Source organism: Zootoca vivipara, chromosome 7, assembly GCF_963506605.1.
Source record: "Zootoca vivipara chromosome 7, rZooViv1.1, whole genome shotgun sequence".
In the NCBI taxonomy this organism is placed as follows: domain Eukaryota; kingdom Metazoa; phylum Chordata; class Lepidosauria; order Squamata; family Lacertidae; genus Zootoca; species Zootoca vivipara.
Window position 1 is genome coordinate 50,753,029 of NC_083282.1, and position 13,794 is coordinate 50,766,822.

The 13,794-nt window shown below is 46.2% G+C and overlaps 1 protein-coding gene across 1 annotated transcript in view; it reads left to right on the forward strand.

Annotated features, from left to right (window-relative positions):
- The window catches only part of ITPR3 (inositol 1,4,5-trisphosphate receptor type 3), a 116,814-nt gene that overhangs the window by 94,549 nt on the left and 8,471 nt on the right, over positions 1 to 13,794 (forward strand). The window contains exons 41-52 of the mRNA XM_035124051.2: positions 662 to 846; positions 967 to 1,167; positions 1,366 to 1,476; positions 1,857 to 1,952; positions 3,137 to 3,238; positions 4,101 to 4,187; positions 6,064 to 6,174; positions 7,670 to 7,862; positions 9,397 to 9,522; positions 11,180 to 11,352; positions 11,968 to 12,132; positions 12,561 to 12,753. Of these exons, the coding sequence (XP_034979942.2) occupies positions 662 to 846; positions 967 to 1,167; positions 1,366 to 1,476; positions 1,857 to 1,952; positions 3,137 to 3,238; positions 4,101 to 4,187; positions 6,064 to 6,174; positions 7,670 to 7,862; positions 9,397 to 9,522; positions 11,180 to 11,352; positions 11,968 to 12,132; positions 12,561 to 12,753 (1,743 nt within the window). The remainder of the gene's footprint in view (positions 1 to 661; positions 847 to 966; positions 1,168 to 1,365; positions 1,477 to 1,856; positions 1,953 to 3,136; positions 3,239 to 4,100; positions 4,188 to 6,063; positions 6,175 to 7,669; positions 7,863 to 9,396; positions 9,523 to 11,179; positions 11,353 to 11,967; positions 12,133 to 12,560; positions 12,754 to 13,794) is intronic.

Genomic DNA, 13,794 nt, shown 5'->3' on the forward strand with positions numbered 1-13,794 from the left:
AACCCTCAACCTCATGTGGATGACGAGGAGAGAGACAGAGAGATAGAAGTGCCCCAACCACTTTTGGCTCTCCCCCACACGCTGACTTTGGCCCTGCCCATCACCAGCAAGAATTCCCCCATAGATTACCCCTGAAGGAATGCAGCCCTCCATGGGAAAATAAAGGTTCCTTGCACTGATGGGTGCTAATTTTTTTATCTCCATCAATCTTTAAGCCAGCTCCCTTAGCGTTCTGCAAGTGGTTAACTTGGTCATTAATAAACCAAAGCTCCAGGAGACACCCAGCTTAGATGAAAGGCTGGCAATGACTATGTTAGGGAGACACCTAATTACTGGGGGCAGGGATCCTTGGTGTGTGTCACTGTTGCCAGCCTAAACCACTTGGTATTTCAGCTTCCTGGTAGAAGCCATGCTCCAGGATAGCAAATGGGTGAGCCTTCTGTCAGTAGATTACAAAGTCTTCAGTGGCCGAGTCTTCCAGAGTGTCAAAAAGGGGACATCATTTGAGCTGCTGGGTGATGCTTACAGGAAGGGAGAGGCTCAGTGGAACAAAGGGGGATGCCTGCTGGGGGTCCTTTTTCTGAGAAGTCAGACAGACTGGCTTTAGGCCTTCCAGACAGGTTGCCCACAGCTCATATGCTAAGTGTTGATTTCCTTGCAGAACGGGTCACATCTTTCATGCTGCCCAGCGCCCCATCCCGTTATCCGATGGGGGTAGGGCTCCGGACCGGCCACGATGCAAGGGACAGAAGCCAGAGCAATGAAATGGGTGTGTCCGTCTTGATCATGGAGCCAATTCTTCGCTTCCTGCAGCTGCTGTGTGAGAATCACAACCGGGATCTCCAGGTGGGCATCCTGCACTGAAATGGGTCCCTTCTGCAGCATATCTCATATCCAAGTGATGTCTGCTGTTGAAAAGCTGCCCGCCGCTGAGATGCCTCTTAAACTCTGCTCTTGGTTTCACAGAACTTCCTCCGCTGTCAGAACAATAAAACCAACTACAATCTGGTGTGTGAAACCCTGCAGTTTCTGGATATTATGTGTGGTAGTACCACAGGACGGCTAGGCTTGTTGGGCCTCTACATCAATGAATACAACGTCGCTCTCATCACCCAGACCCTGGAGACACTGACAGAATATTGCCAGGGACCCTGTCATGAGAACCAGGTAACCCCAACCCGACCTGTGGATAAAACCACATTGCTTCATCATCCAGTGAAATCGTGAGTTCGGCTTGGTTCACACACACACAGAATAGGGAGATAGAGCATCAATTTTTACAGCCATGTCTCAGCATTTGAATAGGAGCAGAGATTTGGAGCTTGCTGTGAGCCAGTTGAGTAACTCCCATGTATTAACCCACAGAGCTGCATTGTGACCCATGAATCAAACGGCATAGACATCATCACAGCCCTGATCCTCAATGACATCAGCCCCCTCTGCAAGTACCGAATGGACTTGGTTCTTCAACTAAAGGTAGATGGCTTGGTTGGAAATGTGGTGATGGGACAGGGAGAGATGGGATGGCAAGAGATGCTTCATTTTGGGGGTTTTCCTGCATGCAATTATGTCATGGTTAGACTAGAAAGTATTTGAATGTGATAATTCTAGCTCTTTGCGCCAAGATAGGGCTTTGCATGCACCAAGCTTCTTCTTCCACTTCCTGCCTCTCAAATACTGCTCACCCAATCATAGTGTGTGTTGGTTCCTCCTTGCTCTCCCTCATCCCTTTGGAATCCTGACTTCTCTTGTAGCTTTCATGGAGGATTGATCCTCTGCAGAGCGAGTGCGCTCTGGATACATGGTGTGCTGAAACCATCTATCTTTCCTGCAGTAGCTTTTTTTGTTGGTTTTAGGACAATGCCTCCAAGCTTTTGCTGGCCCTGATGGAGAGCAGGCATGACAGTGAGAATGCCGAGCGGATTCTCATCAGCCTCCGGCCTCAGGAATTGGTAAGAAGGTTGAGGGGGTTGGGATTGCTCTGTCTGGAACTTTCCTGCTTTTGAGAGATCTGTTGCACTTCAAATCGTTATTGAAAGCAAGGGGATAAATGGACCTGGAATTGTATGGAGCGAGTGGAGATCCACTGGGATATAAGGCATCCATCCCTTAAACAGCTTCTCCTCCTCCTCTTTATCAGCTTTGCAGTTCCCTCTTGGCAGAGCCTTGTAAAAGTCTATCCTGTTTTACTTTCACGAACGTGGAATCCATTTGCTCCCAAGCAACTGGTCTCATTCTGCACCATGTTAGATGGGTACCGTCTTTGAGCATTCTTCAGACAATATGCCAGCTATCTCACCCCTTGGCACATTCAGCAGAGAGACCAAGGTTATAGAATTATAGCAGGGGTGTGGAACATTTTTCAGCCTGAAGACTGCACTTCCTTGTTGGCAACATTCTGGGAGCTGCAGGCCAATGGTGGGTAGAGTTTGAGGCAGCAATGGATGTGACTCCGCAAAAGCCAAAGGTTTCTGTACCCACTTATCTCCCTCTTCCAACGAGACAAGCCGCACACTCTGTCCCAGTTCCAAGAACACTTTCCAGCCAGGCAAAAGCACTCAAGGAGGGCGTGAAGCAGGGTCTGTGAGGGACATGGAATGGGAACAGGGGAAGTGACTTGAGGAGAGTGGACATGGCCTCGGAAGATCCCTCAGGCCCAGTAAATAGGCCTGGGGGAGGGGGGGTCTCCATCAGCTCACAAGCCTGAGGTTTTCCCAGGGACTATAATACAGTAGGCTCAAAGTTGAGAGAACTAACTGGTCAGTTGATGAGCATTTGCCCTTTAGTTTCAATACCACTTGGAAACATTTGCAAAGACTAGAATGGAATAAGGGGTTGGTGAGGTGGGTTGGAATTTGCGGACTCTAGGATGGGGCAGCTATGTGGGAGGGGAAAAGACTCAGGGCGTTATTTTCAAACCCTTCTGGATTCTGAGATTTTTAGTCCGTTTCTCTACAAGAGCTAGTAACAGGAAGGCTGTGCGTTTTCTTATTAAAAATGAAAGGTGTGATTCTCAGGATACTAAATTCTTCACAGAATAGCAGATTCTCTGCTCATACTGCAAGCCTATCTGGTTACTATGCTGTTGCTATAGCCTTGCCTATAGCAGATTCCTTATGTGTGAAATATTTCACAGGTTGATGTCATTAAGAAAGCCTATGTTCAAGAAGAAGAGTGTGAGAACTCTGATGTTTCTCCTCGGGAAGTTGGACACAACATCTACATTTTAGCCCTACAGGTATCCTTTGTATGAAAACGTTACTGCTCGATAAAGATTCCTTTCCCATTTCCTAGGCACTAGTGCCCTTGAGGATGAAGGATGGATTAGAGAGGGTTACTCTTCCCACATTCTCCCCCCAGACCAATTAAAATAGTTTCTCAAGCACAACATTGGAAGATTTCAGCCTCAGTTGATATGTGGATGGCGCTGCAGTCTTGACCCGCATGCAATGCAACACACTTCCAACAAAAAGAAATAGACATCTTGGGGTCTTGTTCTCTCTTCAGGTCCAAATCTGCTTTACCCGTCAGTTTTTATTCCTTCTTTCTCCACACAAACCCAGATCAAGGAAGTACATTGTTTTGTGTGTGTGTGTGTGTGTGTGTGTGTGTGTGTGTGTGTGTGTGTGTACCATACTCTCATCCCACAGCTCCATATAAACCTTTAAACGGGGAGGAGGAAGCAATGGTACAACTGATGGGCAGAGCAATTAAAAACCCCAATTTGCTGTGAGTTTAGATGTGATGGAGGTGTCCCTCCACCCAGCCTAGCTTGGCTCTCCTAACCTTTGCTGTGGAAGTTGCTCCATCATTGGTGGGAAAGTCCTGCCAGCAAGGAGCACCCCAATGTTCCTGTCCAAATGATGGGCACAAGCGTTACTTTTGGTTGAACTGGTGATGTGCATTCTGAAAGGATGCACTGGTGCAAAGGCTTTATTATTATTATTATTATTATTATTATTATTAGTAGTAGTAGTAGTAGTATTGTAACTGAGTGACATTAGGCTCCAGAGCAAACAGGCTTTCACCTATCCACAAATGACTTTGAAGTCAACTGTTAGGCTCTGGCAATTCAGTATTTGTTTTCTTTACATTTTCAGCTGTCTCGGCACAACAAGCATCTCCAGCATCTCTTAAAACCTGTGAAACGAATTCAGGAGGAGGAGGAGGAAGGGATCTCTTCTATGGTATGTGTATGCTCCCTGTTGAAACAGGAAGGTGCTTAGGAAGTACTGCTGACATATTGCGTCTGTCCTGGTAAGGGACAGTTCTGCAGATGTTTCCCATAATTTAATTTTTCACCTGTTTACATTTTCCCACGAGGTGAAATGTGGAGATGGTGAAGCTCCACAAGCCTTCAGTGATTCAAATCCATAAGGATATTAACTAAGGACACTGCTACTATGCCAGTTTACAAAGGATTTTATTAAAACACTGTTGGAATGCTTTTGAGATGTTTTGTGCTAGTGAAATCAAGGGCTATGATCGAGAAACATTTATGCCATGGAATGTTCACAAGCATTTTTAAAAAAACCTGCTGAGGTAGTAAAGCATTTTGGCAAAGAGTCTGTTTGTGAGGGAAATTAAATAGTTTTCAGGGATTAAAATTGTGCACGGGCCCAAGGGCAATGTGGCTAAGGGAAGGAGGCAGAGTTGGCAGTGGACCAAAAACCAGAAACTTAAAGATAGGTAGAAGAGACAGAGGCTTTGGGAAAAGGTGGTCGAGGAAGAGAAGCAGATATGAAACAGAGCTGTGGGTTGCAGGCAAACTTCAAACATCACTGAGTGGCTGGATGGCTAGAGCATGGCAGGTGGCTCTGCTTAAGAAACTTTACTCACTGTTGTGGAGGTACACACACATCAGAATAGGTTTGTGGACATTTGCCTTATATTAGTGGCTATTTTGTTGTATATATTATGATTTATATGGTGTTTTTAACTGTTTGATTTTACTACTTGTTTTTGCTGTTTGACCCTGTGGGATTTGTTAGCTGCCCAGAGTGACCCAAGGTGCATGGTTAAGAGTCAGGGTAGCCAAAGGGCACATGGAGGAATAGGCAATGGCTTAACAATAAAAGGAGACAATGGGGTGCGGTGCTCATCTCGCTTCAGGACAGGGAGCTGGCACTTGTCCAGCTTTCTGGGTCATGTGGCCAGCTTGACTAAACTGCTTCTGGCACAACGGAACACAGTGACGGAAACCAGAGCGCATGGACACACCGTTTACCTTCTCGCTGCAGCGGTACCTATTTATCTACTTGCTCTGCTATGCTTTCGAACTGCTAGGTTGGCAGGAGCTGGGGCAGAGCAACGGGAGCTCCCCCCGTCATGGGGATTCAAACCGCCAACCTTCTGATTGGCAAGCCCAAGAGGCTCAGTGGTTTAGACCACAGCGCCACCCACACCTCTGGGTTCACAATATGTCATGGAGGCACAGAATGGAAGAATGAAAGGGCCTTACTTCTTGGCCTTCAGATCAAGAACAGGGGGGGGGGGAGCTTTTGAGCGATAGTATGTTACACCAGAAAAGGAAAAAAGAACCCCAAACACCAAAGTAGGAAATCTACTGGATGATTGTACAGCTTTGTGTTGCTTTCCTGTGGGCATAGTGGCCTCTGGGCACACTTTCCTTCACCTCCCAGTAGTTCTTTATACAGCAGTGCAGGTGAGTTTTCCCTGTGGTACAAGCAACTTTCCTTTTATTTTTCAGAGATAGCCACACTGACTGCTTGGCTGTGAGCTTGTTTGCTCACATCGCACAGTCCAAGACCACGATCATTACCCAGTTATAATTCAATTTCTGTGTGGGGATTTATGGGCACTGATTTGTAATTTACAGATTAGTGGTCTTTGGCTGTTAATTAGTGTGCTGAATTGAATGGCTGTCTCCCAGGGGAAGCACAGGCCCTGTCTACCCTGACTATATATGTTTCCCCTCACCCCCCAGAGCTTGTCATACCTAGTAAAAACAAGGAAATGTATTGCTAATACATAGCTGAAGGAGATTCCCCCTGGGCCTTTACAAGCTGAGGATATAGTATTTTCCCCTTCTCTTTCTCACAGCTCATTCTACACAACAAACAGCTGACCCAGATGCTGAAATCAACAACTCCTGTCCAAGAGGAAGAGGAAGACCCACTAGCGTATTATGAGAAGCACACATCCCAGATAGAGGTGGGGTTGACATTTTTCATAGCTATCTCCACACATTTTCAAAGCTGCGTGTAATTAGAATTTTGGGGGGTCATGTCTGGTATCCGGATTTCTCTATCAGATGACCGAAACGGTGTAATATACAGTTCTGCATTTCATTATCTAACAGCATGTGGAGGACCTGCTCCGAAATCTCTATAAGAGGCCTATGAGGGGGCCTTGGATACTGTGAATCCAAAGCTTCCTCTGATTTGCCCTCACAAATGGCAAAAATGTACACCAGTTCTGAAGTTAGCATAATTGTTTTCTCTTCCATTAATGTCAATAGTGGGGAACCTATTTTTCATGAAGGCTGAATGAAGGCAGTACACAGTGGAAAACCTCCAGCTCTGGCTGGTGTGAGCCACTAGGCTCACCTCTACAGAACTTTTCTCCTCATCTTCAACTCTAGGATGGCTCTATTAGCCACCAGAGCTGCTGCTTGTGCAGCTTGTAAGTTGCACAACCAATTTTTCAAGAGCTCAGGCTCCTGCCTCTCAGCTGTCATCCCATTAGTTCTGCTTGAATGTAAGGAATCATGGCGGAATACACTAATCTGGCCGCCTCCCTTGTGTCTAGCAAATCTCTTTGAAAAATGCCCTGTGGTTGACTCACTCAAGATTCCACCTAGTCATGTCCTTTCTCTACCTTATCCTGAACCATATAAAACCTTTATGATGCTGCATCTGGTGATGCTAACTCTTGCCTGCCCATGTCGAAGCACTGGCCCATGCTGTCTGCTGGTGCAGCGTCCTGGGTTAGCTGCAACTCTCGCAGGCATTGTGCCCCAACCTAGATGCTTATTTCCTGGCTTTAGCTGCTGGGGGTGCTTGTCACATATACAGATGCACTGGTTTTAGCTGTATGTTTTATACATACTGTAAGGGGGACTCCCTACAGGGAGCCAGCCCCCATCATCCTAACGTCCACCTCATCAAGTACAGAGAGCACCAGTGGTTCTGAAGCAGCCAGAGGAGGAGGAGGAGATTCGGAGAGGGAGAGAAATCAGAGTGAAGAACAATGGGAAAGCTCAGAGGCAGAGGGATGCAGGCAGGCGCTTGGGAATACTGCAGAGCCAGGGAACTGACTGCTGAGGGAGGAAACTGAAAGGGCATCGCTCCCTCCAGCGCCAGAAATGAGGAGAGCACCGCAACGCAGGTCAAGGGGGTGGCGTTTTGGGGTGCCCAGACTACTTTGCTGGCGTAGGAACAGACGTACGCCATTGCCGGATTCTGATTCAGGATGAGAGGTCGTGTTTTTAAGCTGTCTCTACACTGTAAATAATTAGCACAATAAACGTCTTTGAAGACAAACTGGACTCAAGCGGAGTTACTCTAGAGTAGCCACGATGACCCTCTGACACATACGGTTCTAAACTTTGACCCATACTTAAGCTACCAGGATAAAGTGGGGGGAAAGACCTAGGTCCCTTCCAGGATATGAACCAAAGACTCCTCAAATCTCTGCTTTCTCCCAGATTGTGCGCCTCGACCGGAGCATGGAGCAGATCATCTTCCCGGTGCCCAGCATTTGCGAGTTTGTGACCAAAGAGACAAAATACCGCCTGTTCACCACAACAGAGCAGGACGACCAGGGCAGCAAAGTCAGTGACTTCTTTGAGCAGTCGTCCTTTCTCCACAACGAGATGGAATGGCAGAAGAAACTGCGCAGTAAGACTAGATCAAGGCAGGAGGCTGTTTGTACAGATAATAATTTAGAATGCCAAATTGCATGTCAGCTCAAGCCCCTGCAGCACCTGTTGAGGAGCGTGGATAGTCAAGTGATGTTCACCAGGCTCCACGGACCCTGTCCTGAAGGTGGCACCCAATTCATTCCCTGCAGCTCTCCAGAGAATCATGGGGCCATGCAGACTCCATAGCCCCGGAGAGAGCGCTTTGGAGCGATCATTTCAATAGCTGTTCCTGTTTCACAGTGAGACCGCAGCTTTTTCAGGAGTGCCAACCATGTCAATCAGGAAACCCCATGATGATTCAATAATCCATTGAATTCTAGAAGTCTGTGAGGCAGGCCATCTTGTTTTATTTTTTCATTAAATTTATATTTTGCCCTTCCTCCCAAAGCAACCCGGGGGGCAGCCAACAAGTGGTAAAACAAGAAAGGAAATATTTTAAACAATTCCAGTACAGGTGCAGAGTGGGAAAGATTTCAATAGAAACGTCTTTTCGAAATTGGAAGGTCTTCAGTTGTTGCTGAAAAGACAAGAGATGGTGCCTGTCTAGTACTGTATTCAATAGTTCCACACGCCTGCAGGAGGATATTACTGCTGCCAGTCCAAGTGTCATCAAGATCTACCCATGACAATGAGCTCATTGCAAACCCTAACTGCAGCCACTCGCTCAATAGCAAAGACCAGTTCAAGAATGTGCCCTTCCACTTGTTTGGGGCCTGTGATGAACTGAGAGTGCCCCATAGTAGTCACGAAGGCCGTGATGGTCTGTAGAGGCAGCCTCTGCATGGATATTGACGTCTCCCAATGCCAATGTGGGGATTCTCCAGTCAGGGAGGCTGCTGAGTGGTTGTCACATCTGCAGCATCCCTATCCTGTCTCTCAGCTCTGAGAGAGCTGGCTGGATGTCCCTTTAAATAAACAGTGGCTAACCCAGGCATCCCCAAACTTCGGCTCTCCAGATGTTTTGCACTACAGTCCCCATCTTCTCCGACCACTGGTCCTGTTAGCTACGGATCATGGGAGTTGTAGGCCAAAACATCTGGAAGGCCGCAGTTTGGGGATGCCTGGGCTAACCTGTAGCTGCACAGACTACAACTCCCATTATCCTCGCCATTGGCCATGCTAGCTGGGGCTGATGGGAGTTGGAGTCCAATAAGATATGGAGGGCTGCTGTTTCACCCTCCCTGCTTAAAATGTTAGGCTTGAAAATCTCAGTGAGTTTTTTCCTGCAGAAAACAGAGGTAGAAAGAAGGAAATGAGGACATGATCCCGGATTAGTTTTATGTGCTGCAGTCCACTGAAATGTGATGAGCACAAATATGAGGTATCATTTGAAAATTATGTCCCAGTTTCTGGCAATTGATAGTGTTTGCAACTGGGTTGGGGAATCAAGAGCATTGATCCCTGGCTCTATAAATAATTGCACTGAGATTGCTGGGTCTTTGGAGAGTTCTGTGCTACTTTCCGAAAAGCGTACGTGATATACTCAGCTTTGCCTTTCTTTCTTCTCATAGGCAACCCACTGATGTACTGGTTCTCCCGCAGAATGACACTCTGGGGAAGCATTTCCTTCAACCTAGCTGTCTTCATAAACATCATCATTGCTTTATTCTATCCTTATGTCGAGGCATCCTCAATGGGTATATGTTCCATCAGGCTCACTTTGATTTCTATACAACCGTTTGCCAGCATTCATGGATCCTTTTGCAGGGATACTTTGTCCACTTGGTATTCATGCAAAGAAAATGCTATCTGGGGCCCTGTGGTTCTTCAGTCAATTTTGCCAGCTAGGCCTTTGCAGCCAACTCGCTAGCAGTTCTTTACCTCGAATAAGCTATCGTTTCAAAAACCCGAATCACTTATCTTTTTGTGAACATTAAAAAGAAACCCCCGTTGGAAAGAACCTTTCTGCAAAAACTTTGGTAAACCTGTTCCCAGTAAGAAGTTGTGTTCTGTTTGTATATTATGAGTGGTTGTTTTTTTTGAAACAAACAAGCATGTAAATCAGTGGTTTTCAACCAGTGTGCCATGCACAGCTGTTTGTTGTAGCAGTCCTGGCTACAAGCTCCCTAGGTGAATGGTGCCTCTGGCCCTGGCCGGGGGGTGCTGGTTGCCAGGAGCTGAAGCGGCCTTGGAGTAAGAGAGCAAGTGGGCGAGGGAGCCCAGCCATCCAGTCCGCCTGCCCTTGCTGTTGGGAATGGACAGACAAGTCCCAGGCCCCTGTGGGGCAGTGTGAGGAGCCACCTCTCTTTGGGGCTGGGCAGTTCAGAGACCGGGGCGGCGGCAGCAGCAGCTGCCCAGAGGACTCCCAAGGAGAGGGGAGAGGAGGCTGAGGGAGCACTCCACAAGGGAAGCTGTTTGAAAAAGGGTGAGAGACTGCCAGATCTGCAGGCAAGGGTGACATAACTGGGCTCCTGAGCCCCACAGGGGTGCTGCAGAAAGAATGTAGTTGGTCAAGGGAGCCATGGACTCAAAAAGGTTGAAAGCCTCTGATGTAGATGACACTCATAGTAGACTGTACATACCCTGATGTGGTCTCCTGAAAGAAATGTCTCACTTTAGATCTGGGTGCTTAGATCTGGGGTTGAAAGCAGTAAATGTGTAGTCAGATGAGGCAGGATGTGGTCCACTGAGCAGCTGTGCTGTTGGGGAGTGGCTAGCAGTGCCTGTGTGGGTACAGGGTGATGGCATCTTTGGTTCCCACTAGGCATTGCTGGTTATGCATTAGTAGCACATCTGCACCGTCCTGGGCAAGGAGTCATCTGTGTGGCACAGAGTTCTCCTCCGTCAGCTGCAGTTCTTTGCAGAAAATCCGACTGCCGTTTGTTCCAGTTCAGCAGTAAACTGCAGATTTTCCGACGAGACCCAGGCGTAGAAATCACAAACAAAAGTGTGGATGAGCCCTAACAGTAATGGCATTCACTGCCTTCTGCTTTACCTCGCTGGCTGCTGCTATGCAAGTGCTTTAATGCTGTGTGCTCTTGAGTCGACGCTTGTTTCTTCTCACCTAATGCTGTACAACGTGATCAGTAGCGGGGCATGCAGAGCTCCACTTCTGTCACCAGTGTCCCTGCAGCTCACTTAGAAGGTGCTGAGGTGGGACAGAACAGTGGCAAGGTCAGGGTTTGTGGGGGGGGCATCCAAACCTCACCCTTCCCCACCCCCGCACCTTCCAGGTAAGTCTCAGTGATGCCAGTGTCAGGAGAGCGATTCTGCTCCATCACAGCAGCTGCTGCTGAAGGTTATGCTACAAACAAATGTCTTGGCTACTTAATGAATTAATTTGTGCATTTCCAGGGCTGTTGGATTCTCCACTGATCCCCCTGCTCTCCTGGCTTTTAATCTGCTTCTCCATCATGGCTCTCTTTACCCGACGCTACGGGATCCGACCGCTCCTTGTGGCATTGATCCTGAGATCCATCTACCACCTGGGCATTGGACTCACTCTGAACATACTGGGAGCTCTCAATGTAAGTCACTTGGCTAACCTCAGGCCAAACTCTGGCTGTGGTCTTATACATATTTGGTGGGAATGAGTTCCATTGAACTACCTTGCCTACTGAGATCAAGTAGGCGCCTTCGCTGTACTCTTTTTGACGCCTGCTAAAAACATTCTTGTTTAAACATGCCTACCTAGATGCTTAGAAAATCGAAGTAATTTTAAACTAGTTTAGTATTTTAACTTTTGTGTGCTTTTAAGTTTGGTTGTGGAATTTAATTGATTTTACTGTTGTATCTTTTCTAAAATGCTGAGGTTTTTTTTTATTATTATTACAATCAAGCAGTGTATACATTTTATTAAGCAGACAAACCAACAAACAAAGAAGCTGTTCTGACTATTGGTCGAATAAAGTATATTGATTGATTGACAAACAAAGAAGCAAGGGGCTTTAGGTACTGGCACCATGCCTAGAGCCAAGACCAGTTTGTCTGTGCAAATCTAATGGCAATGGATTTATAGCAGTGTTAACTGAAAGCAGAAGAATGCTGTCAATAAAGCTAAAGTAGCATAATAAACAGCATAAACTCACTCTGGAAAGTAACTGTTTGCCTCTTTCCCCCTCTGCTTTGTGTTTGTTCCACAGCTGACAAATAAGATTGTGTTTGTGGTGAGCTTTGTTGGCAACCGTGGGACATTCATCCGAGGATATAAGGCCATGATCATGGATATGGAATTTCTCTATCATGTTGCCTATATCGTGACCAGCGTCTTGGGGCTCTTTGTGCACGAACTATTCTACAGCATCTTGGTATGCTAATTTCTTCTGTATTATCTACCTATTGTATGCGTGGCATTTCACCTCTTTTTATGCCTGCCTTGTTCTCGCTAGCTAGCTAGGATTGCAATTATTCATTTTATGAAGTGGACAAGAAAGAAATACGAATCATTGACTAGATGGGATGGTTTGGTACTGTCAAGCAACACCGAAACCAATTCCTGTTCTGAGAAGTAGCTAGGCTCTTGAAGCAAAAGTCCAAAGGATTTCTTTCTTGTTCCTTTGTGGAAAAGAACGCCCACATTTATCTGTCAGAAAAGTGGGGGTGTTGGTGCTCAGATGAATGAATGGCAATCATTCTCCTGCTAATAAATATTATAGGCCTGAAGGACTGCCACAGAATGCCTGTTCTCTTCAGACTGATTCTATATAAGTAAGTTATTATTATTTTTCTGTTTCAGCTGTTTGACTTGATTTACCGGGAGGAGACCTTATTTAATGTCATCAAAAGTGTGACACGCAACGGACGCTCCATTCTTCTGACAGCCCTTCTGGCTCTCATCCTCGTCTACCTCTTCTCCATTGTAGGCTTTCTCTTTCTGAAAGATGACTTCATCCTTGAAGTAGACCCATTGCCCAACATCAAATCGAAAGGTTTGCTCCCCCCCCCTCTCAAGTTTGATATTTAACAATAGGGGTTTAAATAGAAAGGATTTTAAGATTTGCTGACTTCTGAAGCAACCCATTTGTCTTCACCGGGGTTGATTGATTGATTGATATTTATTACGGCCATTGGCCCATCACACAACAATTCCCATACCAACATATATGTATTTAAACCTCCAAATTTAAAACAGCCAAAAACTTACAAAAAACAAACAAACAAAGACCAACAACATACAATACAATAAATTTGCAACATAACCATCGCCCTCTGCTCATAAATTAATAAAAGACATCAATGATGATATCACCTAATTACATCCTAAAACATAAATCATGGTTTAAAAGGGTTATCCGAGCCGCACAGGAGTCCGTTTTTCTTCTTTAGGGATAGGACGCTGATCAAGAATCTGGCAACCGTGAGTGATCTTAAGGGGTCTTCATCATTTAGTAGATATCTCAGTTTGGCTTCATTCGAATCATCGGCGATTCCCTTTAGATATGGAGCAAGAAACTTGCTCCTGGCCGATAAGTGAAGAGCACAATCAAGGATTATGTGATGCAATGATTCCGGTGCCCCACAATTACAATCACATAAGAGCGATATCTGTCCATTGGAAAATCTATTTCTAAGCACGTTCGATGGGAAGGTGTTGCTTCACCGGGGTTCATCCAATTACACTGGAAACCTCTAAGTTCCCTCCTGCGTTTATTTAAGGATTGGTTTTCACCTTGATTTTGTACTAGGCCTTTCAGCCGAGAATGAATAACTGATAATGGGCAAGCTAAATTTACTCCAGCTTGTTTATGTCCTTAAGGCTTGCAATTTGGAAGCCTTGACGTTCAGCGCTGCACTTAAGGGAAGTGCAATTTGAGACTCCTGGATTGGGCACCTTTTATGAGTGTATAAATAGCAGCTTTTACTAGCAAAGGACTGCAACTGTGAAAGAACTGGCTTGTATGTGTTTTGCGGGCTAACATGGCAGTCTCTTCCCCCAATTCAAAATACGACGTATAAAGACTCTTCTGTTC